Raw genomic sequence first — 23,432 nt, 5'->3', positions numbered from 1 at the left:
GTGTATTATAATACATTTACTATTAAGAAGTGAGAAGTCCAAACGCCACAATGCTACAGAGAGGAGAAGAAGAGTAATTAAAACGCAAGTCCTTTTAGCATTTAAGATTAATTCTTGTCTCCTGATGTTTTATTGTACAGGAGCATCAACAGTGTAAATCTTTGAGGACGTTAACAAACCAACAAGGAACTTGTTTAAGTTAATCAAAGATCTGGTCACTAATTTGCATTTTTAATTCGTTGCAATTAACAAGAGCGTCAATTAGATGGGAAATTAGAAAAGCTGCGATATCCATTCAAGCTACTGCAATTTGCTTCAATGATCCTGTTTATTTGACCATTAGAACAAAAGGAGCTTACAACACCCACTTCAAACTCAAGTTCATGCCTGTCAATCAATTCTAATAACTAATTTGAACACATTTGAAAAGCCTTGGGATGAAAATCTGAGCTGCAATGTTTAACAAACAGATATAACGTCTCATTCTTATTTCATGGTATTGTATGCGAGGTTGAAGATTAAAAAAAAGAACCTGCATGGTTTCCTCCATGAGGTCATTTTGCAGCGTATGCAAAGGAATAGTTTTAACCTTTCTCTAACGCGGTGTGAAAGATTAGCTTCAAGAACATGCGAGCGCACACAGTCGGAGCACATTTACTAATTTCCACACTTGAGTCCAGACTCTGAGGTCGAATCCGCGCCTATCGTTCCCCCGGTTGGATTTTTGGCACATGACCTTGGCTGTGTAAGTTTTAATTTATCAAATTTTAGAGGGCATTACTGGCAGCTCCTCTCTACCACCCAGCTCAGGAGCCAGGGGATCACCCCAGGCGAACTGTCTGACAGCACACAATTGCCTTCCACCGGTAAGTACTCTAACACTTCATTAGCATTTAATTGAATTTTGTCTATCAGGAATAATGCTTTTAAAGAAGAATGCTTCAATGAGAACAGAGCACTCTGTGTACTCCCTGAAGCATCAGTGAGAAGAGATGATAAGGAGCCATAGAGTAAACATGTATTGTGACCTGTCAAAGCTGCTATTTATTTTCAACATTGGTCACTCTTTGATTCATAAGTAAAACAATATTTTGTAATTTCGGGAACTGAGATTATCTTTTAATACGACCTAACATACAATAATGCTCTTTTAGTGGCGTACAGTTCACACTCAATAATTAAATCACAATCAGAATTTATTTCAAAACCATAAAAGGGGCAAACATTTATCACAGTAAAATCTTAGCCGTGTCTTCATTTGAACAATCATTACAAATAACATCCATTTATTTAGGCTCACCGCTACTTTGTTTACAAAACTGGTAACAAATGATTTATTATTTAGGTATTAAAATACAAACATTAAAACTTAACATTACTGTACACTAAAATGTAATAAGAAGCATTTTTCTGGAACAGGGAACCAGCCATAGTCGTAAAATACTTATATCCTTACAAGGACATCATGTAAATTTATATGTGAGATTGTTAAGGAGAACAATTCGGCAAACCACAGAATCATTTACAGAATTCGTTTTTTTCTGCATTATATTTGTACAGCTGTTAATTTGTGCAGAAAAGAAATCAACTCAAGATGTTAAAGCATATTATGCCCATCATGCCACAGAAGAAAGCAGAAAATAATGTTTTATTCGCGAAAGCCTGTGTGCATTTTAAAAGGATATGATTCGTAGTCCAAAGACTGCGTCAGCACTCCTGTTAATATCAGCTCAGCATTATGCACATCTAAAAAATGTAAAAGGAATTAATTAGCTCGGTTATGAAATACCTGAAAATTCAAGACAAGTAAACCTTTTTTGAAATGTATATACATGCTGCTGTCCTATATACTTTTTATTGTAGTTTTATTGGTTTTCTTACCAATGTTTTTCAGGAAATACTCTCTGCACAAATGCAGGTCGTTGTCACAGGATACTAAAATGATCTCCGGCAAATTCTAGCAGAAACATGGATAAATGACATCAATATATCAGTTAGGACAACATGTGACAAGAAAAGAATTCTGGTCCAAAAAAACTTTCTTGTTTCAGTTTTTTTAAGACTATACACTTAGTACAACAAACAGAACATTTATAACCAAATTAAATACGAATATCTTTAAGATTTCACCATATATACAAGAATTCAAAAACTTAAACCAGACGTGCTTCTCAACCAGTGTATACATTTTGCAAAATTGTTTTACTCTAGTACGATCAGTGCAGATGAAGAAACAAACATAGATAGATATTTCTGAATAATGACCAATGCCCATAGCAACATTTTAAAATTGAGCTCCCATCTGATCTTATACCAGCGCTATACTTTTCTATTCAATAATCACTATCATGCAAGTAACTACAGTGAGTCCATTGAAGGAGTTCAGGAATAATGGTTAACATTGGACTTTTCATATCTGGTAAGAGAGATAAACCTCACTCCCGTTTATAGCACATTACCTCTTATTTAATACATAAGTGTGCTATTAACTTTTATGTCATAAATATGATATAAAAAGTAGTCTATAATCAAATAAAAACACATTTCATAAATTTGACAGGTTAAAACCATTATATAACATGTAATAATGAATAATATTCCTTAACAGAATTGTTTTTATGATAAAAATCTTTCTTTAATCGTTTATGAATTACAAATGTTTTATACAAATATTTCAAAGATTTTTTTAATGAAATAGCAATGCACCATTTGTTTTCCTCAATGCACCATTATTCTGCATGATTCCTCGTGCTCCCCGAATTCACATTCACGACTGTAATTATCCCAACCACAGAACAAAACAACTGTGTTTGCCGGCTGCAAATAGATGTTCATTAGGTGAGAGAGCAGAATCTGGCACAGCATCCTCATCAATATAACAGCCCCACACACCCCCCAATCAGGGATTTGATTAGCGTACCTTGTTCTGCTTGTGCTCCATGATCTTGCGGTAGGTGGGCTGCTTCGAGAGCACTTTCCCTCCGGCGCTCTCCACTATAACTTTCATTGTGTTAGGGCTCGGACAGATTCCTGGTGTTATATAGAAATACTTCCCCTGTTAAAAGAAGAGTGATATGACTGAACACACACCCATCAGTGAGCCTCTCCTCTGTGACATCCAATTAGGCCACATGTCAAGGCTGAGATACGCTGAAGGCTGATTGTGTGGCCTATTGTCCTACGGTCACAAGCGCTAGCACAGGCACCGACGCGCACACTAAAGTGGGGAAGTGATGAAGTGGAGGGACTGAATGTCCTCAGTGAGGCTAACCTTGAAGACCGGTGTTGTGTGAGCTCTCTTCAGTGACTCCTCCAGACTGAAACAGAACAGCACCTCTGCCTCTGCATCTCGAAGCATATAGCTCTGCTCATCTGGAAGACATGCATGTATATTAGCATCAGCCTTTCCAAATGCACGTTTTAATCTAGGATTTTTTTGTTTCAAAGATGATCGGTTTAATGCGATATATTAGAATCAGCCAACGGCATGGAAAAAATCAATCATCGTATCCAATACAATTTCTTTATCAGCTAATCCCAAGTGGGCACAAATTACTACAAATCGGGTCAACATTGTTTGATCATTTTTTGAGACCACCCAACTCCTCAAGAACCAGCTTTATTCCATGATTTCATTACATAATATTAATATTAAATTTTTTATTACAAAACATCTTGGCTTAGATATGAAGCAAGTCTCTTCAGATCCGTCAGAATGGATTGAAATATAAATCAGACCCCATGCTCGCACTACGCATGACTCACCCACAAATTTCTGGCTTTTCCAGCTTTCCTCCAGCCACTCGGGAGTGACTATGTGCTTAACTACAGATATTGCAGTGAGGAACTTCACCGTTCTTGTCACTTTGTTGGCAACCAGATGAGTGCACTTCTGAGCGCTGTCAGCAACTTCACCTCCAAGATCATACAATTTCTACGGCGGAGAAAGAGACAAAGGATGAAGACATGTAAGGGAGGGCGAGCAAAACAACGTGAGAGTTACAAACCGAATCGCGTCTGAGATGAACAATACATTTCACCGCACTCTCGAATGGTTCAGAGGAAATGAACCATTTTGAAACATTTCCCATCAGCCTCGAGGGCAGGTGCAGAGAGTGCACGTACATATGCAGCAAAATGATGGACCGGTACATGGTGACTGGTCCTACCTTAAACTTTTCATTTAAAAATGTGTTTGTGTGTTTGGTTACCTTTATGTACTGCTGAGCATGTAGTGGTTCAAAGCCTGTGAAGTACACGTAGGGCGTGGACTCGGGGGGAAGCTTTTTAGTAGGTGTTGGCAACTCTTCAAGTCTAAATGAAGAGCGTATCCATATTAGCATTCGGACCTTTAAGTGTGGAAATGTCTTCAGCAATCTCTTTGTTTTAACTCACTTGGGCTTCTTGCTGGGCGGCTGCAAGCTAGCATCCGTCTGCTTCTGTTTCTGCTGCAGACGCAAGCTCTGCATGAGGCAACAAGCGAAACGACTGTTTGAATCTCCACACTCACAGAGATATGCTATTAAATGTGAAAACCCAGTGCACTACTCAAGCGTTACAAATAACAGAGAGCAATCAGAGTCTGTGTGGGCACCCACTCACCGTCAACACCTCCGGTGAGACCTTCACAGGAACGCGCCAAGCACCTGACCAAAAAAACAGCTTATTACGTCCTACCTCCTTAACAACTTGGAAAAATGCCAGCGTCATAACTCAACTGAACGTCTCAAAGCTCCTTTGTTGACTTTGGATGTATAAACTTACTCAGAAGATTGTGCACAAGATGTGGGTTGGGTGCCAACGGATCAGGCAAATTGAACTGAGAGTATCTGCTGTGCTGGATCTGCCGCAGAGCTTCGAAGTTTCCCAGTAAAATGTCGCACAGCCATTGGGCGTTTACACACGGGATCCTCCACTCCTTCGCCTTTTCATATTTCAGCCCACTTGGTCTGTTGACATTGTGATATAGGCATAGCACATTAGCGAATGGTGATTAAACAAGAAATGCATAAAAAACTTTTAATAAATTACAATTTTGACCGCCATTAATAACTGCATAACACCATTTAGTACTATTAATAACTGCCCTCCATTTACAGCCTTGCAACTACATCAAACTTTTCTATTTACAACATGTTGTTTGCAGTAGTTCAAAATGCAGCCGCACAGTACTATTGCCAATTCTTATTAAAAACAGACACGCATGCCCTCCAGAGAAATGTAAAACCAACTACTGTGCTTTGATGTGCTAATGATAACTTATGTGAAGCATTTTTATTTTAAAGCGGTCTTTTGCAAAGCTGACAAGTAAAAAACCCTTTGAAGGGAATTTAAGTTGAATGTGTCATTGAATGAGAGAATGCAACAAAGAGTCCTGACAATCAAGAGCAGAGAAAAGCTTTAAACAATAATCACCTCAGTATGCCAGTTCAGTGAAGTAGTGGAATATGGTTTACAATCTTTCTATAGGTTGCAATAACCTTTATGCTTTTATCTAACCTCACGGCGGTAATGACGCCACGACATAAAGAAACATTTAAAATTTCAGACGAAATTGTTCTTTTACACCACTTTTACTGCCATTTTGAGTTCAATAAAAAAGACCTTAACAAAGGCTCTGCAAAATCGGTCCTATTGATTTCTATATTTCAACAGTTTTTCAAGAAGCGAGTCTCAACCTTAAAGAAACAAGAGACTTGTTCTTACTCTTTACAGATGAGCACAGTGTTGCTTCGACACAGATAGCCCGTGTATCTGGATCCTGTAAGATAGGCCATTAGCTTTAGATCATCACGGTCACTTTCCACGAATCCAGTCACCGAGATAATCTAAATTACAACAAAAAACGACGATCAGACATGTCTCTTATATTTAAATAAGTCACCATGCACATATATACATACACAAAAAGCGTCTGGTAAATGACTAAATGTAAATATATAGAAATGCTCTATTGTTATGATGTACTCTCAGACACCAGGAAAGAGTTGGTTCTTACATGCTGCGAGCAGGGCTTTGCCCCCGGAGGGAAATTGAAGGGAAGATGAAGGGTCCTGTGAGGGGGGACCATTCTTTTCTTCTTGAGAACAGTGTTAAGCCAGTGAGCAGTCACACAGCGCTTACCCTCTCTCAGAGCCTGGCACAGGAAAACAGTTTGCTTAATGATGGATCATTAGTAAATGTCATGACTGAGAGTAACCTTAAAACAGACACATCACATTCAGGCCTTTTTCCCCTAATTAAACAACTATGCCTTACGCTGGTCGGTGAGCCGATGGGGATAACGTACATACCACTTCATGCTGAATTATTCACTTGCTTATCATAAAATAGGCAATGTGATAAATTACGAATTTCAAACAAATAAACTGCTTTAAATCATACTGTTTCCATTATATAAATGGGTTCTGGCGAGTTTATTCTAGGCTTACCTGGACATACGTATTGCTGACTTGACTCTCACAGAGTAAATGAGTGCAGCGACTCAGAGCGGAGTCCACAGTCCCTCCATATGCCTGAATGATCTGTGGAAAAAATAAAAATAAAATGGACCATTGGCAAAGCTAGAGAACATATCTAAGATCTAGAGAGATTCATTTCATGGGATTGAATGTTACAATTGTACCTATACCGGTATTCAATAATATATGTATACGGCTCCTTGTACATTATCCCCCGCTTAGAACATGGTTAATTGCCAATAAATTGGACATGAAATGTGAATTTGAAATATTTCATTAGCTCATTTTTACCGAATGCAGACCTTCCGTGAGGAAAAGCAGTTTACTTTTGGATTTAAGGTAAGAAACGACATTCAAATGTCACAAACAGGCAATTTGGTTTAATCATTCGTAATCGTGATTATAATGTCACACGGTTCTTTTACATCAGGCGCTTCAACATGAATGCTTCTGGAGTGACTAAACTATAAAAAAGCTTGATTTTTTAAAGTCAAATATTATATATTTATCTGGACTAAAACATGTTCATATTTTTATTATTGTTCTTTACAGTTGTGTTCTTTTGCATTTTTAACGGTATGAAACAGTTCACTTTATACAAATTATATATTCACGTTTAAGTTGTAAAACTTGTTAGCGTGAGTTTTTTGTAACAAAATGTAATACCGAAATATTATCAGGGCTTTTAAAAATCAACGTTTTTACTATGCAGATGTGAACGATTCTTGCATCAATACACAAACGAATGATCGATTATTAAAACATGCAATTGAACATCTGATGTGCCAGTGGTTCCCGTTTTGTTGTTAATAAAATTTTGTTGTTATTATGTCCTATCGTATTTGAAATGTTGCTTTTGACAAAAAGCATATTAATACATCTTTCAGACTGCAGTTTCAGCAAGACCAGCACTTCAGCATCTCTCTCCCTCTTCCTTTCTGCCCTGTCGGATGAGTTTGTGTGCACAAGAAGATGCATGCACTGTAAATAAAGTGCTTTTTCATTTATTTTTGAACTTGGACCGCTGTTTAAAGAAGCACGTGCCTCTGGAGCATATCTTCAGGTCTTTGAGAAGAAAGAGCAACAAAAACCTTGTCTACACCGCACACTAGCGGTACGATTCAACGTGAAGAAATACAATGGAACCTAACGGTGGGGGGAATGGCCAAACATCAATTTCACAGAATGAGTCATTTTATTTCACTGCAATAATCTCAGAATGTAATTCTATGTCTCAATCCTCATTTTTTTATAGATTGATTTCCTTCATTTATTGTTTACAGGTCATTTAAATGCTCACCATAGTTAAAACAGGCAAGTTATGAAAATGTCCTGAAGATATCAGATCAAGTTGTAATTTATCTTCTAACTAAATCATGTTTACAGAAGGAATATACACAACAAGTATAACAATGAAGAATGGATATGTGCACAAACAATGAGAGTACAGTATATGACTGGTAAATGGTTTTCATGGGGTCTGCACTTTAGGTCTTTATCGTTCTTCACTCTCTATTAAATGTGCTTTTTTTAGTGTGTTGTGTCTTTAGGTTTGTTTATTCTGGCACTTGTCTTTGCACTGCGAGTTTCTGGTGACTCCATACGCGTCCCCCAAAACAGGGGGCGTCACGTCAAAACACTCACGCAGCTTAAGCTAATCTTTATTAAACAGCTTCAGAAAGCAATCTGACTTCTCAAATACGTGGTGAGAATTTGCTTTTTTATATTCTCGAGCAGATCCCTGTACGACCAATCTCTTACGGTTGACATTTTATTCCCCGGTAACGGAATATTCCATCATACCGCCCAGCATGCCGTGTAGACAGTAGGGATGCAACAATACATCTCACCCGCGGTTCAATACAACCTCGGTTTTTCAGTTCGGTTCGAATGGCTTGGCACATTAAAGTGTTTCTTCATTGTTCTATGCTTATGGTACAGGAACAGTAAAATGTTAAGAGAAACTATTTTACTGAAATTCTCAAAAATAAACTTGTACAAATTCCTGGTATATTGAATAAATGTAAATATTAACACTGGCAGATCACAGGTTTACTGATTTTTGGTTTACTGTTCAACATGCTAGTAAAATAAGCTTCTTGAAGAGGTTTTGCACATCAGAGTATTTAAAATAACGCAAAGCAAAACTTGCTATTGCTGTAATTGAAGTAAACGTGCTGTGTGTATAACACATCCAACTCCAGCGCTCAATGGGAAAAGCCAAAGAAAATATACTAACAAGGTGTGTCAATGCTATAAAATGGAAGAAATGCAATGCTAAATAGCTGCCTCGAGGCGCTCTTGCTATGACGTAAATAGCTGTCCGAAAGTCTGCCGAGTGGCATGACTTCCGTTAAACAGACTTTGGCATGGTGCTGTAGATGCTCTTTCTGCATGTGCTGGGTGAGAGCAACGCGAACGTGCTGCTTTCTTATGGATTGTAAAAATACATTCTTGATGAGCCGAATTCGGACATTATCACTTTAGTACAACAGGCATAAAATAAATCCAGCCCGCGTCTGTTTGTCAGCATTATACTCAACAGCACATTTCTACTTGCGGTTCAGGCAGCCACGCTTCGACGCCCGACACCACTCCGATAATACTCGTGGGGATGCGTCTATCTAGCACACAGACATACAGACACACACGGACAGCGCTAGTTCAGAGTATAATTAAGCACACGGATATAATTTAAACGCAAAACCGCAAATTCAGTTACACGTATTGAACCATAGAGGTCGTACCGAACGGTTCAAAACTATATTGAGAATTGTGGCGTCCCTAGTAGACGGGGTGTTATAGTGTGAGGTAGACAGAATTGCGAGGTAAACCATTTCAAGTGTGATAAACCCTACTGTGATAAAAGTTTCAGCAACTATTGTTACTGGTAAGTTACTATTTAAACACAAGCATTATTGGAGCAAAATAAATTTTTACAATTAGTGTCCATATATTTATTATTTTACAATAAGTGTTGTATTTCCAGCTTAGGTATGGTAAATGTACTTACTCTTTTCCATGAGGCCAGTAACTGTTTATCAGGCATCTGCTCTGGGTAGTCAGCAATGGCAAACACACAGCCAGCCAGAAAACCGTCCTCGGGAACTAAATGGGCAGAAAAAAAGCCATACTGTTAATATTCCATTGCCATTGTTTCAGTCAAGAGCAATCAGTGCTCCAGGAGAAAACACAGTTAAAATCTTCATAACAAGGGCGTCCAAGGTTGTCAAACAATATGCATTGTATATGCACACTCATCTTAGTGTTATCACCGAGAAGCAGCCATTACACTTACTCTCTTGGCCTGGTTCATGGCCAAACAGTTGGTGTGACTGTGCAGTCATCATTGGAGGTTGAGGTGCGGCCTGGGTCTGATGCTGAGGACCTTGTTGGTTCTGCAGTTGTTGCTGCATGTGTTGCTGCTGCTGCAGTTGCTGCTGCATGTGTTGCTGCTGCTGCAGTTGCTGCTGTTGCAGGAAATGCTGTTGCTGCTGCTGCTGCAAATGCTGCTGGTGCATGTGTTGCTGGTTTTGCTGCTGCTGCTGCTGCTGTTGCTGCTGTTGTTGTTGTAACTGCAACTGAAGCCTATGCTGCTGTAACTGCTGCAAGTGTTGCTGCAACGCATGCCTCTGCTGCAAGGGCGGCCTAGGGAGCTGCTGTGGTCGCATTTGTTGCTGTTGGAATGTGTGCTGTTGCGCATACATCTGCGGATGCATCTGCTGCTGTAGGAACTGATGAGATTGCTGAGGCATTTGAGGGAAGCCTTGCTGTGGCTGTTGTTGTGGGGGTGGTTGTTGTTGTTGTTGTTGCTGCTGCTGCTGCTGCTGCTGCTGTTGTTGTTGTTGTTGTTGTTGCTGCTGCTGCTGCTGTTGTTGTTGTTGCTGCTGCTGCTGCTGCTGGTGGTGCAGCTGCGTCTGAAGATGCATCATGGTATGCGGTTGTGCCATCTGTTGTGGATGTTGCTGCTGCTGTTGTTGTTGTGGTAGCTGATGTGACTGCTGTTGTTGCTGTTGCAATAACTGCTGCTGTGCTTCGGCTGGGAGCTGTTGTTGAGTCTTGACTGGATTAAACAGAATCTGGTTGGGAACTCCAGGCTGACCTTGATTTCCGATGTGCTCCACACCTTTAGAGGAGGCCGAAAGACTCTGAAGGATCTAAATTCGAGACAAAAGTATAAATTATACAAAAATCATGCTCCAAGCATCTCAAATTACAGGGAACAACATCTTCATACCGGGCTGGAATCGTCATACTCCCCAGCCCTGTGAACATAATAAAACAATGCTAAAAGAAAAGTTGGATCCTTACATGTGCCACATTGGAGGGTCGTGAGGTCTGTTGTGTGTCTGTGTTGTTAGTAATATTCCTAAGCGTCCTGGCAGCTGGATTCCATCCACCCACCCCCTCTGGTCTCTCCACCCCGAGAGACACACCTGGGCCGCCCATCCGAGCATCTGGCACGCCAAAGCCTCCAGGTACAGGTGGAACACTGGTACAGAGATTGATCAAACCTGTTTCTTTGCCAGGTTGGAGACGACGCTTGGCGGGACCAGGCTGCGGCACCTCAGCTGGGGTCCAGTTGAGGTTGCGATCCTCCTTTTCTGGGGACGAGTCGTCCGAGTCATCAAACATCAATTCAGGTTTCCTCTGTTTGGGTGAGGGTGAACGTCTACGCCTGCCTACTGGAGAACCGTCACGGGATGATGTAGGGCTGGACCGTCGGCTGCGAGGTGACCGTCTGTCGCTGTAGCTCCCATCAGAACTTCTCTCATTTTCATATTCGCTACCCTCTTCTTCAGGTGCCTCGTATACTGTAAGGCGTGGATGATATAGAGCCTCTTCCTTCCTGTTTTTGTCTTTTACAGTGTCCAAAATCCATTCTTGGGTTACAATCTTAATGTTGCTATGCCGCAAAGCACACTCATACTTTGCCTAAAACAGACAGAAATACCCAAACACAAGACACGTTAAAGTGTAGAACTACTAAATCTATTCGACATATTAGACTTGGGCTTACACTAAAAACCCATGAAGCGAAAAAAGTTTAAGGAACACAAAGATCACTGCATAGCCAATATGTAGATTTGAATTAAAGGACACAGACTATTTGTTAATTATGTCTGCAGAACATTCTTCTTTGTTATATTTGGGAGAAGCATCACTTTAATATACATTTTGTCACGTATCAAAGTTGCATTGTCCAGTGTCTCCACAATAAGCAGCCCTAGTCCAACAGTTATGTGCTTGATCAAAGGGATGGGCACAGCGAGCGTTTTCAACCCATTCCCATGGAAGCTGTGCTCGCGGAGCAAAGCAAGCATTCCTCTGCTTCACGAGCGCCACGTGAATGTGTGAAGAATGGATGAATGGAACGCTTGCCCTGCTCTGCACCATTATATTCGGACACAAAATGTCAATAGAGAACACTTCTATCAGACAGACAAGTCAGTAGAGACTTTACCGTCAGACAATGAAAGACAGAAATGCAACAGGTGAGAGATGACGCTTCATCTCACGCTGATATTTCTTTTAGATCTTTATTGTATTTTCGAAAACAATAGCGAATTTTGAATAATCTAACAATGTTGATTAAGTTATTTACTCAATGTTGTCATAGTTTTATCCACATGCATTTTCGTCACCATGAGGGACACGTCCCCAATCAATCTCATTTTTCAAACCCGTCCAGAACTCGAATGAAATAAGATCGAAATGCCCATCCCTACTTGAACATTTTATCTTGCTGCTCAGGTGTTACCAATTACATTTGTTTGATGACCAGGGGGCAAAGCATCCTATAACACCAGGCTTTAAAAACAGAGACGGTGAAGCTAGGGGCTATAAAACTTAACCTTTTTTTGAACACGGCACCACAGGCCTCAAAACCAAGTCCAATAAAACATACCAGCCTGATTCCTCAATTGATCTGACAGCAAACTACCCACAGACGTAAAACTACAAACAAATGACTTGCAGCTAGCAGCTGTTAAAGGAACTCTATTAGCAATAAACTTTAACGGAGCTGTTGCTTCTCACACACCTCCCCCACTTTGCTTTGGAAAGGTATGGAGGCCACAAGGCATTGAGTGCGTTTACATACACAATCTACTCCAATTATGCTAAATAAGCTGATAACGTGTAAGGTATGTAAATGCATAAAACATTTGTTTTTATTGGGGAAACCTTATAAATGGCATACGCAAACCCCAATCGGCAGAGGTCGTTTTGGCCCATTACTTCGATTTGCGGCAAAGCTGCAGATTAAGACATTGTAAGTACCGGTAAGACCTCAGGGACCTGTTGCAACACAAATGTAGATAAAATGTCACACTCCCATTTTGTGAAACCCCAGGACGCGAACTCGGGTCTCACCCTCGGAAAGCGGTGACCAGACCAACAGAGACCGGAGCGCATTCGCAGATTGCCCCGGGGGAAACAGGTATGCTTACAGTAAACAATGTGTTTGGTGTTCAAAGTCGAGACACAGAGTTTCGCATTTGTTTTATGTGACCCTGCTTTCTTGGGTACTTTCAATTATAAAAAGCAGTGTGTGTATGGTTTGTAAATATGCGACCGGCTTGTCACATGTACTTTCGCATTTAGAAAACATGACGGCTGTGTTTTAAAGAGATACACACCAAAACAGCAGGTTTCTCCTCACGTGCAAAACTAGGCAATTAGGACATGGTATTATAAAAGATCTTTGGAGTATTTTGAGCTGAAACCTCCCAGACACATTCTATGGACCCCTAAGATTTATATTACATTTGGGTAAAAGTAGAAAATCTCCCCATTAAAACATGACAGCATGTATAACAAATAAATATGATATAAACGTGCATTTCGAGAAGTTGAAAACTGGACCTCTAGAGATCAGATTGTAAAGGTGACGGGTGTTATGAGGTGGTGATCATGAAGTATCCCCGCCGACTTTCTATCATCTTCTTGAAATTGTTACTGAATCATGAGTGGGCAACACGTCAAAATTGTGAAATGGTGTGTGTTCGGACGTTTGAATCTCGTCATTTGTGCTTTAACTCGACAAAACATTGCTGCTTATGCAGCAGTTCAAGTTAAGATGTACGTGAAAATGCTCTTTAATATTGTACTCGCCCAGATACTGGCTAAAGCACTAAAACTGGAGACAGAGCGAGAGTGCATTCTTTACTCTATGATGAATAAACTTTCAGTTCATCGAAGGGTCACATGCTTTACGCAGCAGTTTAAATTAAGATATAAGCAGGAATGCGCTTGTACTCATCCAGATAGAGAGATCCAGATAGAGAGAGAAGTAAAAATATTCTACTTTATAATTGACTAATTTAGTTAATCCGTGGGTAACATGGGTTCCGAACCATAGAGCGATTCATCACGCGATCCGTTTCACCCTTACAAAGTACCAATAGAAATCACTGATTATGTACATAAAGACAAAAAGACATCCATGCACTTACCCCTTTTGGTTCAGGAACAACCAGATGGGTGCATTTCTTGTTGAAATGAAGCTGACAGTCACCTCCATGAAATGTTATCAAGGCCCAAAGTGCATTCAGATCCCCTGAAAGCTACGGAAAGAATGAGACAGATCAACACTGTGTTACCCAATACACAACAACATATAGATTAGCAAGAGTATGAAGCAGGGACTTACATGTGGTAGACAAGCTGTAACACCAAAGAATAACTGTCCAGACTCTGGCGAAAATCCAGTAACTCTGATTCACTATTAGTCAAGGGTAAAAAATGAAACAAACGTGTCTCTATATACTTTTACAAGGGATCAATTACCAGGGATTAATTGTGAATTACTTATGAGATTTTTTTTAAGTGTAGATGTTTTCACACAACCGAATCATAAAAGGATACGGTAGCAGGTCTCCACATTTTACAGACAGTATCACCCAATTTGGCTGAAAAAGAAGAAAATGTCAATACACACACATTGCATCTCCAGACTCTTACCAGTAACATTAAGTGCTCACACAATACTCACGTTCACGTGCTTCTTCAAAGACCATGTATAAATGTGTAAACCCTTCAGTTCAGTTGTATTTGTTTACCTTCACAACAGGCAAGTCAAAGACCTCCCTGGACTCTCCAACCTCAGGATTATCTCCATCTTCTGCTATAATGTGGGTGGCGAGTGCATTGTAAGACACTTCTTTCCCTTTCCCTGCTTTCAGGAGTCGCACAACCTAATGGGGAATGTCAACAGCTGATCCTCACCATGTCAGAATAACAGGATACATTCATAGAAAGCATAGCTTAATGGACCATCTACAAGAGTGTTGTTGCCTGATCTTGGTCTTTATGAAGATCACTAGATTATAATATTAAGTTTAACAACATAAACAAATATTTGACAACCCAGATAAGACAACAAAGGGTTGGACATGTAAAGTCCAAAGACGTTACAGATAAAGTGATAACAGACGCATTGTTGCCAGTGATGGGAAAAGCTGGGCTAACAGGCTACACTCAGGACATTTGCTAACAGTTGATAATAGAAATAAAATATGCAAACAAGAGGAGCGACCTAAACAAATATAGCAAAATATAATCAGACCGAACCCCAAAATGTATTTTGCAAAAAGTGCACAGCCCTCAAATCTAAGCAATGCGTGGACAGCCTTATAGCTTTCATGCTAACATCAGTCATTCAGCTACTATTAGCCAACATGCTAACGTGAAATGAACAGCTTGCACTTTGACAGTTTTACCTTCTGATCGATGTCTCCCACCACGTAGAACTTCACATCCTTGAAAAGCTCTTCCGGTACTTTTAAATCGTCCTCCGACATTGTTTTGACTGCTTTAAATAAATTCACAGCTAAAAGTAAGCATTGTGTTGCTGTCAGACTAGCATTCAACCGGCCCCGCACAGAATTGGCTGTTAGCAAAGGAGTACAGAGGTGAAGCGCCAAAGCGGATTCGGCGCCCTCTGGACGCTTACATATCTTACACGGGGGGGACTGAATCCTTAAAATAAAGAAACATTTGGCAAATGTATGTAAAGTACAAAATCAACTCTACACTTCACTCTTAAAATTATAATTGTATCTCCAATAGAGTTTGGTAGATTTCATGTATTTTTGATTTGTAAAATAAACGCGCTATGTTTTGCTATGACCCCTATATTTGTGGCACACGCCACTTTTGTAGGCGGAGTAATTTCGTCCACGCGTTTATTTACATCAAGAAACGCGCCAAATATGAAGCGCCAAATTGAATTAAGAGAGTTTCGACAATGAACATGTTTAATTAGGCAGAAATGTAAGTTAAGCGACACTTTGATTTGATTTGCAGCAGTTTTCGCGCGTGTGTTTGCACATGTCACCAGTCCACAGAGCATATTTCCTAATCACGACTCTAAATAAACACAAACCTTTGCTTAATAAATGTGTCTTTGCTTTTATACCAGCAAAATGATTTGATGTAATTGTGTACACATTCCTACTATCCTTAATTTCTATTTCCGGGTACGCAAATGTGCAAGGGCAACAAAATGACATCCAACAGGAAATTATTCTGCACGCGCGGTGTGCTAAATAAATCAATATAAACAGCATTTTTTTCTTCTTCCCGTTAAATCCCAAGAGGTATGAGTTTAAAGCTCATCCATCATCGTAGATGTAAGTATACTGTAGCAGTGATTTATTTATTCTGAGCGTGTCTTAATGGGATGTTTATTTATTTATTTGATCTACTTGCCTTTAATATTTTAAATTTAAGCGCACGTATCTTGAAACGCGCACTATAAATAAAAAGTCATGATCCTCATTAAAATTAAGAAAAACATAATACTCCTCACAGTATTTAATAATAGCATAACACCGTCCTCGACCTTCTATCCAATGTGGTCTGCTCTTGAGAAAGCCGCAGCAGATCACTCCTCCTGCTGCCCATCTGAGAGAAACAACCTGGCGGACTCAACCTGTATTCACCGAGGCAAACATTTCCCTCCGAGTCCGAATGGGGTGATATAACCTTCGTTCTAAAAGTCTTCTTTCCCAAAGGTAAGCGTGGAGATACTGGCATGAAATTCTGCGTGAATTCTCTGTGTGCATAGTGATCGTAAAAGATGATGACTACGGTCTTATGACATGTTTTGTACAGTATCGATGTTACGTGGAAATGTGCAAAGCCTTGCCGTGCGCTTTAGTATTTTCCCGTCCCTCACTTTCGTTTACTCTTTGCGACTCGATTGTTATTCTGTGTCTGTTGTTTCATTGCCAGAGAGGATGTCTATAAATTGATGTAAACAATAGACACGCGGTGGGCAACGAATTTTAAATGTATGCATGCGCTATTGCGCTTGGACTTTACTTAACTGGGCTACTATAGAGCTTGGCAAGATGCCCAGGTTATGGAAGTCAGTGCATTGCCTTCAAGTACAGTTCCCTAAAGGGATTGTTCTACCAAAAACGAAAACTCTGTCATGACTCTCTTTCTTCTGCAGAACACAAAGAAGATATTTTGAAGAATGTTGATGACCGAACGGCGGTGGCACCTATTGACTTGTATGGACAAAAAACGAATGCGAGTGAATGGTTGCCATTGCTTTTCGGTCAAGAACATTTTTCGAAATATCTTCTTTCGTGGTCTGTGGAAGAAAGTCATGCAGGCTTGAAATGACAGGGTGAGTAAATGATGACAGAATTTTTTGGAGGGGTTAACTATCACTTTTAAAAATGTACTGTGTTCCAATCAAGGCTCAAACCAATGTTGTATTATAGTAAAAACGTAATAACCACGTATTACTAACGTTATAGTTTTACAACAAACATCATGGTTAAACTATGGGGTTTCTGAACTGTTTGAGAGCTATGGAAGTTGTATTTCAGCATGTCTGTAAATAGGCTGAAATAAACCACTGACCTGAAGACATCCAGAATGCTATCAAATGATCTCAAAAGGAAAATCTGTCATTGCAAAAAAAGAAAACATAGTGATCGACGAATAATCTGAATGTTAAGGAGGGTGTATGTATTTCAATGTTAACGGTGCCTTGTGTTTGAAGGGTTTTGCTGTGAAGAGAGAACAAGTGTCGTCTGTGTGATTAGGATGAGCCCTTAGCCGCTGCACTGTTTTAACTGTCATTAAGGGAACGAGTCAAGGCGGAGGATTGTGTCAGAGTAGATGACAGTCTTTTTAAAACCTCAAGTTTGATGAAAAGAAATTATGCGATTTATAAAAATCATAACCTCCCACACATGCATAAAACAGATAAAAGACTGTCTCTTGTTGAACAATTGGAAGCACTTTATTTTACAGTTGAACATTTATGAATGTTATATCTGGATATACTGCATAAATGTGAAATTACACCATATTAAATTCATGTACCAGTATTTTGTTGGGTAGATACAATGTAAGTGCACATAATGTAAAATTTGTTCATGTTTGAGGTTCTGTAAGTGTCTGTGTTTCACATACATCATTTACACGCACATCAAGATATACATTTTTACATACATCTAAATAAATTGTCTCGCTTTTGTTTTTATTCGCTATAGAAGGCAAGGGCTATGTTGGTCTTCAATGTTTGCTTCTTCCTTTTAGACTTGACCATCTGATCTGATGTGTCTGTTGCTATGTTCCTGGGCCTTTCAAGTAAATCATGTTTGAATGCTTAATCAGCCTGGCCAGTGTTCACACAGAAATTGTTCTGAAACACAATTACGGTTTCGAACAGACACAGCCCGGCAGATTCATTATGTAGTCACAAAGAACGACAGAATATATATTCCATCACGTTTTTGAGACCACCTAATGAATTTAATGGTGATATGGAGGAATAGCTGGTCTAAAATATGGATTTTAGATTTTCAAGTCAAATGAAATATTAATACGTTTTCAAAGACTTCTTCACATTCTGCTTGCAGCAAGATGCACGTCAGAATGCAAATTCTTTGATCATTAATATAGTGCAGGTGATGTAAGGAGCAATTAAGGATCCGCATGTACCTTCAACCCAATTTATAAGGGAGAAGACTATAAGTAGTGCTGTATTTTATATGTGATTTTAAAACCTTAAACGGCAACCAAAACATTTTTTTAAAGTTACAAAGAATATGACATTTGTGATCCTGGATCTTAAGTAGCACGGGAACATTTTTAGAAAAAGAAAAGAAAACATTGTATGGGGCAAAATGATCGATTTTTCTTTTATGCCAAAAATCATTAGGATAGTAAGTCATGTTCCATGAAGATATTTTGTAAATTTCCTTTCTTAAATATATAAAAACTTTATTTTTGTGAGTGGATGGCCTGCCACAGTGCCCTTTATCAACAACTTCAAAGTCAATTTTCTTAATATTTGGATTTTTTTGCACTCTCAGATTCCAGAGTTTTACACGGTTGTATCTCAGCCAGATATTGTCCTATTTTAACAACTCCTACATCAATATAAATCATATTTATTCAGCTTTCGGATTATGTAAAAATCTAAATCCGAAAAATTGCCCCATAAGACTGGTTTTGTTGTCCATGGTCACATTTGCATTGTCATTTTTCTAAGGATTTTTTAGGTCAGAGGTTAGATGGCAGTTATACTTCATCTTTGTGAGTAATTGTTTCATAATTATTATTAATTTGCCAATATATCATTTTAACAAGAAGGTTGAGGTCAAAGCATGCTCACATAAAACACTCAGACGTGTTTCCACCGTAGTCTTCCATTTCATAAAGATGTCGATTGACGTGTTTTCTGTCATGTCGGTTTAGTTCAGGATTGACAAACAAAAATTGTGATAGATGTCTTATCATTCACTGTTCTCTAGATGTGGAACGACATATGACAAAACCACCAAAATTTTCTCAAGGTGTTATGAACATTCTACTTTACAGTACATCCACAAACCAGTACAGTTTTTCATGATTGTGTTTATAGAGTGTCACTATTTTATCCATTGACATTATTGTTTTAAAACCAAATTAAATATCTATGAATTTCTTCTGTTTTTAAACTTTTTAACTCTTTTTTTTCAGCTGTAGCTGTCAAATAAAGGTGTCTCAGTATCAGAAAGAAAGCTCGCTTAATAACATGGCCGATGCCATCCAGAACAGCTCCTTCAATCAAAGCTCAGAACATGAAAACGTCTTCAGGCCTCAGACCGTGTTCAGTGTCTTGACGTTTACCTTGCTCGCCATGCTTGTGGTCGCCACGTTTATTTGGAACATGCTCGTCCTGGTAACCATTCTCAGAGTCAGAACATTTCATCGCGTGCCCCACAATTTGGTGGCCTCCATGGCCATATCTGATGTTATGGTGGCTGCTCTGGTGATGCCTCTCAGTCTGGTCCATGAGCTCAACGGGCGGCGCTGGAAGCTGGGCCGGGCTCTGTGCCAGGTTTGGATATCTTTCGACGTCCTTTGCTGTACGGCCAGCATTTGGAACGTGACTGCAATAGCCCTTGACCGTTACTGGTCCATAACACGGCACCTGGAGTATACCCTGAAGACCCGCAAGAAGATCTCCAATGTGATGATTGGCCTGACTTGGCTGCTCTCTTCCGTTATCTCCCTCTCCCCGCTGTTTGGCTGGGGTGAGACGTATTCGGAAGAGGGCATGGAGTGCCAGGTGAGCCAGGAACCATCTTACACCGTCTTTTCCACATTTGGGGCCTTCTACCTGCCTCTTTGTGTTGTTCTGTTTGTCTACTGGAAGATATACAAAGCTGCTAAGTTCCGTATTGGATCAAAGAAGACCAACTCCATCACTCCAGTTGCAGAGGCTGGAGAGGTACTTGTCATGTTTTGATATTTTATACGTTTACTTTATGCAACTTCAGAGCACTAGAGATAAAGCCAGATTCTGAATGCGCCGAGAATTATTTGAGCAACAAAATATTTTGAAATGACAAAACTATTTACATCAGTACATTTACATTCTATTCTGCCAGTAATTTTCTACCGAACATTATAAGACGGCAAATTGATAGCCAGTTGAACATTAACATTCTCCTTTAACTTTTAACAGCGCTGTTGAATTTCTGAGCATGTCACAAAGCTTTAGAGAATAGTAATTCTGACACCGTCCTTAGATTAGTTTCACATTATTTTTCACCCTATTACAACCCTGTTCTACCTCAGTGGGTTTGGGAGTGATTGGCAAAGTATGGTTGTGACAGAATTGATGGAAAAACCTTCAAGCTTTAAAAGCTTTCGCTCTTCATTCATAATCATTCATTCATTCATTTCTGCATAATATCACTGCACAAGTTCTAGAAACATTAACATTGTTATTGTCGCCATTATGTTACCCTAAACCTGATCTCATGGGATTTCGTAATTATTTTATGAGGTGGCTAATTTGTATGAACTTGTACCACTCCTATGAAATTGTATACGATTATTAGAAAAAACGCAATATTGAAGCTACTCCCCTAACTCAAAGTCACTGGCATAAAGGCAAATTGTAATAAAACGTACAAATAAGATGGTACAAATTCCTACGAATTAGCCACCTTGTAAAATAGTTAAGAATTCAAATGAGATTGTGTTTCACTTTTTGAAACTTCATTAAGTGCTTGTCCTTTGGCACTGCTCGTCTGAATGAAGCTGGGTTGTCTGATCTGCGTATCATAACCAGCCCAATGGTTATTCATAAGTAGCTCCAAAAATGCTGACTAGGCAACAGTCTGACAGCTGACTCTTCTTTCCGTTTAAAGTGGTATAAAAAAAGGCAGATCAAGCTGACAGTTCCTGCTAAATCTGACCCAAACACTTACATTTTTTATTAGTTATTAAATTACTAGCTAAATAAGTTATTATAAACTTACCGTTTTAAATAATGTACACTGTAAAAAATCCTGTCCAAACAACATATCTTTACTGTAAAATATAAAAAAATGTATATTCTGTAATTTGATTTTAATAAATAAAAGAACAGTCAAATTCTGTAAAATTACAGATTTTAATAGGGAGACAGTTTTGAACACTGATTTATTAGGAACTTGGTCAATTATGATATTTAGTTTTTTACCCAAGTAACGAATTCGGTTATTGCTTTAAGATTAAACAAAGTTGATTATAAGATGTTTTTAATTGATTTTATTTTTAAAAAGCAGTAGCATTCGAGACTCATGGTGTAAGGTGTGCCCCTCAGGTAAAAGAGGCCTCTAGACAACAGCCTCAGATGGTGTTTACAGTGCGTCATGCCACGGTGACTTTCCAGACCGACAGTGAGACGTGGCGAGAACAGAAAGAGAAACGTGCAGCTGTGATGGTGGGCATCCTAATCGGAGTGTTCGTCCTCTGCTGGATCCCCTTCTTTCTCACCGAGCTCATCACGCCGCTGTGCTCCTGCAAAATACCACCAATATGGAAGAGCGTCTTTCTCTGGCTGGGTTACTCCAACTCATTCTTCAACCCTCTCATTTACACAGCCTTCAACAAGAACTACAATAACGCGTTCAGGAATCTCTTCTCGCGACAGCGCTAAGCCCTGCCACTTGAGAGATAGCAGACAGCTCGGCTTCATCAAAAATGCCATTTCGAACCACCCTTAGGATTTGGGAAGTGTGGTTATCTGAACGCTTCAGTAGTCAAAGGTTCACACAAAACACAAAGGCATTGAAGAAACCATGTCTGACTATTTTATTGGAAAGTGAAAGGGATGATTTGATCTGAGTTTTCAAAATGTCAGTCTGTCCGCTGCATTCAATTATAATGCCAAGAGCTTATGCACTTTAGGCGGTTAGTTTATATCAGTTTATATTTGTCATCTGAGGTTTGTCTCAACTGAATGTATTTTTAATTGTTTACGTCGCTTCCTTAGTAGCCTGAATAGTCAAATGACAAAAACATGTTACATTAATGAACCATATTATTAAGAGTTTGATATATTTATATAAAGAGAGAAAGGAAAGGTACAGAGACAGGAGTTAATGTTATAGTTTTTGGGGGCTTTTAGTGAGAATATGTAAGTCTGTCTGTGGGGGAATTAAATTTTAAAAGGGGGCAGAAGTCCTGCCGTAACTTTCTCTTTTGATGGAAATTATCTGCGCATATCAAGATACTTCAATGGGTCTTTAAACTGAAATCAAAAATTGCTTAGAAATGATATAGAGCAGGTCACAAGTATCAAATTAATGTATGAATTAGTTAACATAATTATACGTTTTGTGTGTTTAGTTGCTGTATTTGAGATGACAGCTTTTTGGCAATATTGTTTAGGACTTTTGAATAGTAGCCCTGTTTTGGAATGTGAGGACAATTTTAGGAGCATATGCAAAGTATGTTTCATATGTCGGCTATCATTTTTTAAACATTGAACCTATTAAATATGTTATACATGCATTAGGATACTCCATCGAGCATTATGATCATTAACGTTCCTCATTAAAATGCAGACAGACTCAAAGTAAGTTAATAAAATGTGTTACAGTAGCACCATTCACAGACAAAAGTCACAAAGTGATCTATGAACACAGCAAACATAAAACAACTAAATTAGTCAAACATGCAATAAAATATAAAATCAGGACAAATTAAGTACAAAAATATCCCAAAGATTAAACACCACTTTGTCATACTGTTAGTCGAAAGCTTGTCCAAAAACATGTGTCTTAAGGTGTCTTTAAGATGAATTTACAGAACTCAGTTCTCCATGTTAGAGGGAGAGAGTTCCAGACTCATATGAGCCACAACACAAAAAGGCATGATCACTTTTTGTCTTAAAATGTGTTCTACAGGAATAGCTATAAGATCCAGGTCAGATGACCTTAAAGATGACGAGGAGAGTGTGCACATAATAGATCAAGAGTGCGCCTGACCATGCAAGGCTCTATAAGTTAAAACTAGAAAATGATGAGATGAGACTAATGTATGAGATACAATGAAAATTTTGAGCTCTATTGAATGGATAGGACAATTCTTCATCATTTACTCACCCTATCTACTTGCAAACCTGTATGGCTTTCTTTCTTCTGCAGAACACAAAAGAAGATATTTTGATGACCAAAC

The 23,432-nt window shown here is 39.1% G+C and overlaps 2 protein-coding genes across 3 annotated transcripts; one reads left to right on the top strand and one right to left on the bottom strand.

Annotated features, from left to right (window-relative positions):
• Positions 1-1,178: 1,178 nt before the first annotated feature.
• Positions 1,179-15,387, bottom strand: paxip1 (PAX interacting (with transcription-activation domain) protein 1). Of its 2 annotated transcripts, XM_056744363.1 has the most exons (21): positions 15,185-15,387; positions 14,525-14,659; positions 14,331-14,374; positions 14,116-14,179; positions 13,919-14,029; positions 10,773-11,396; positions 9,760-10,618; positions 9,475-9,569; positions 6,432-6,524; positions 5,999-6,136; positions 5,707-5,828; positions 4,765-4,949; positions 4,603-4,646; positions 4,396-4,463; positions 4,212-4,314; positions 3,766-3,934; positions 3,272-3,372; positions 2,921-3,055; positions 1,882-1,957; positions 1,687-1,746; positions 1,179-1,480 (listed from the first exon to the last, which is right to left on the bottom strand). In XM_056744363.1, the coding sequence occupies exons 1-21, from the start codon at positions 15,263-15,265 to the stop codon at positions 1,464-1,466; spliced, it is 3,324 nt and encodes a 1,107-aa protein (XP_056600341.1). In that variant the 5' UTR covers positions 15,266-15,387; the 3' UTR covers positions 1,179-1,463. The 2 variants fall into 2 exon arrangements, with proteins under 2 accessions (XP_056600341.1, XP_056600340.1); XM_056744362.1 differs by lacking the exon at positions 1,179-1,480 and having other exon boundaries at positions 1,488-1,746.
• Positions 15,388-16,193: 806 nt separating this feature from the next.
• Positions 16,194-22,272, top strand: htr5aa (5-hydroxytryptamine (serotonin) receptor 5A, genome duplicate a). The gene is made up of 3 exons (XM_056744221.1): positions 16,194-16,480; positions 19,455-20,208; positions 21,574-22,272. The coding sequence occupies exons 2-3, from the start codon at positions 19,510-19,512 to the stop codon at positions 21,907-21,909; spliced, it is 1,035 nt and encodes a 344-aa protein (XP_056600199.1). The 5' UTR covers positions 16,194-16,480; positions 19,455-19,509; the 3' UTR covers positions 21,910-22,272.
• The last annotated feature ends 1,160 nt before the right edge of the window (positions 22,273-23,432 follow it).

The sequence above is a fragment of the Triplophysa dalaica genome, chromosome 3 (genome assembly GCF_015846415.1).
Source record: "Triplophysa dalaica isolate WHDGS20190420 chromosome 3, ASM1584641v1, whole genome shotgun sequence".
NCBI classification, from domain to species: domain Eukaryota; kingdom Metazoa; phylum Chordata; class Actinopteri; order Cypriniformes; family Nemacheilidae; genus Triplophysa; species Triplophysa dalaica.
Note: the sequence above shows the minus strand (reverse complement) of the source record. Positions and strands in the feature narration are given on the sequence as shown.

Coding starts and splice junctions, on each gene's coding strand:
- paxip1 (XM_056744362.1), bottom strand. CDS start 15,265: ATGTCGGAGGACGATTTAAAAGTACCGGAAGAGCTTTTCAAGGATGTG. Junction 11,397..13,918: donor TTGTTCCTGAACCAAAAGGG/GTAAGTGCATGG, acceptor TGTCTGTTTTAG/GCAAAGTATGAGTGTGCTTT. Junction 3,373..3,765: donor GAAAAGCCAGAAATTTGTGG/GTGAGTCATGCG, acceptor CATGTCTTCCAG/ATGAGCAGAGCTATATGCTT.
- htr5aa (XM_056744221.1), top strand. CDS start 19,510: ATGGCCGATGCCATCCAGAACAGCTCCTTCAATCAAAGCTCAGAACAT. Junction 20,209..21,573: donor CAGTTGCAGAGGCTGGAGAG/GTACTTGTCATG, acceptor TGTGCCCCTCAG/GTAAAAGAGGCCTCTAGACA.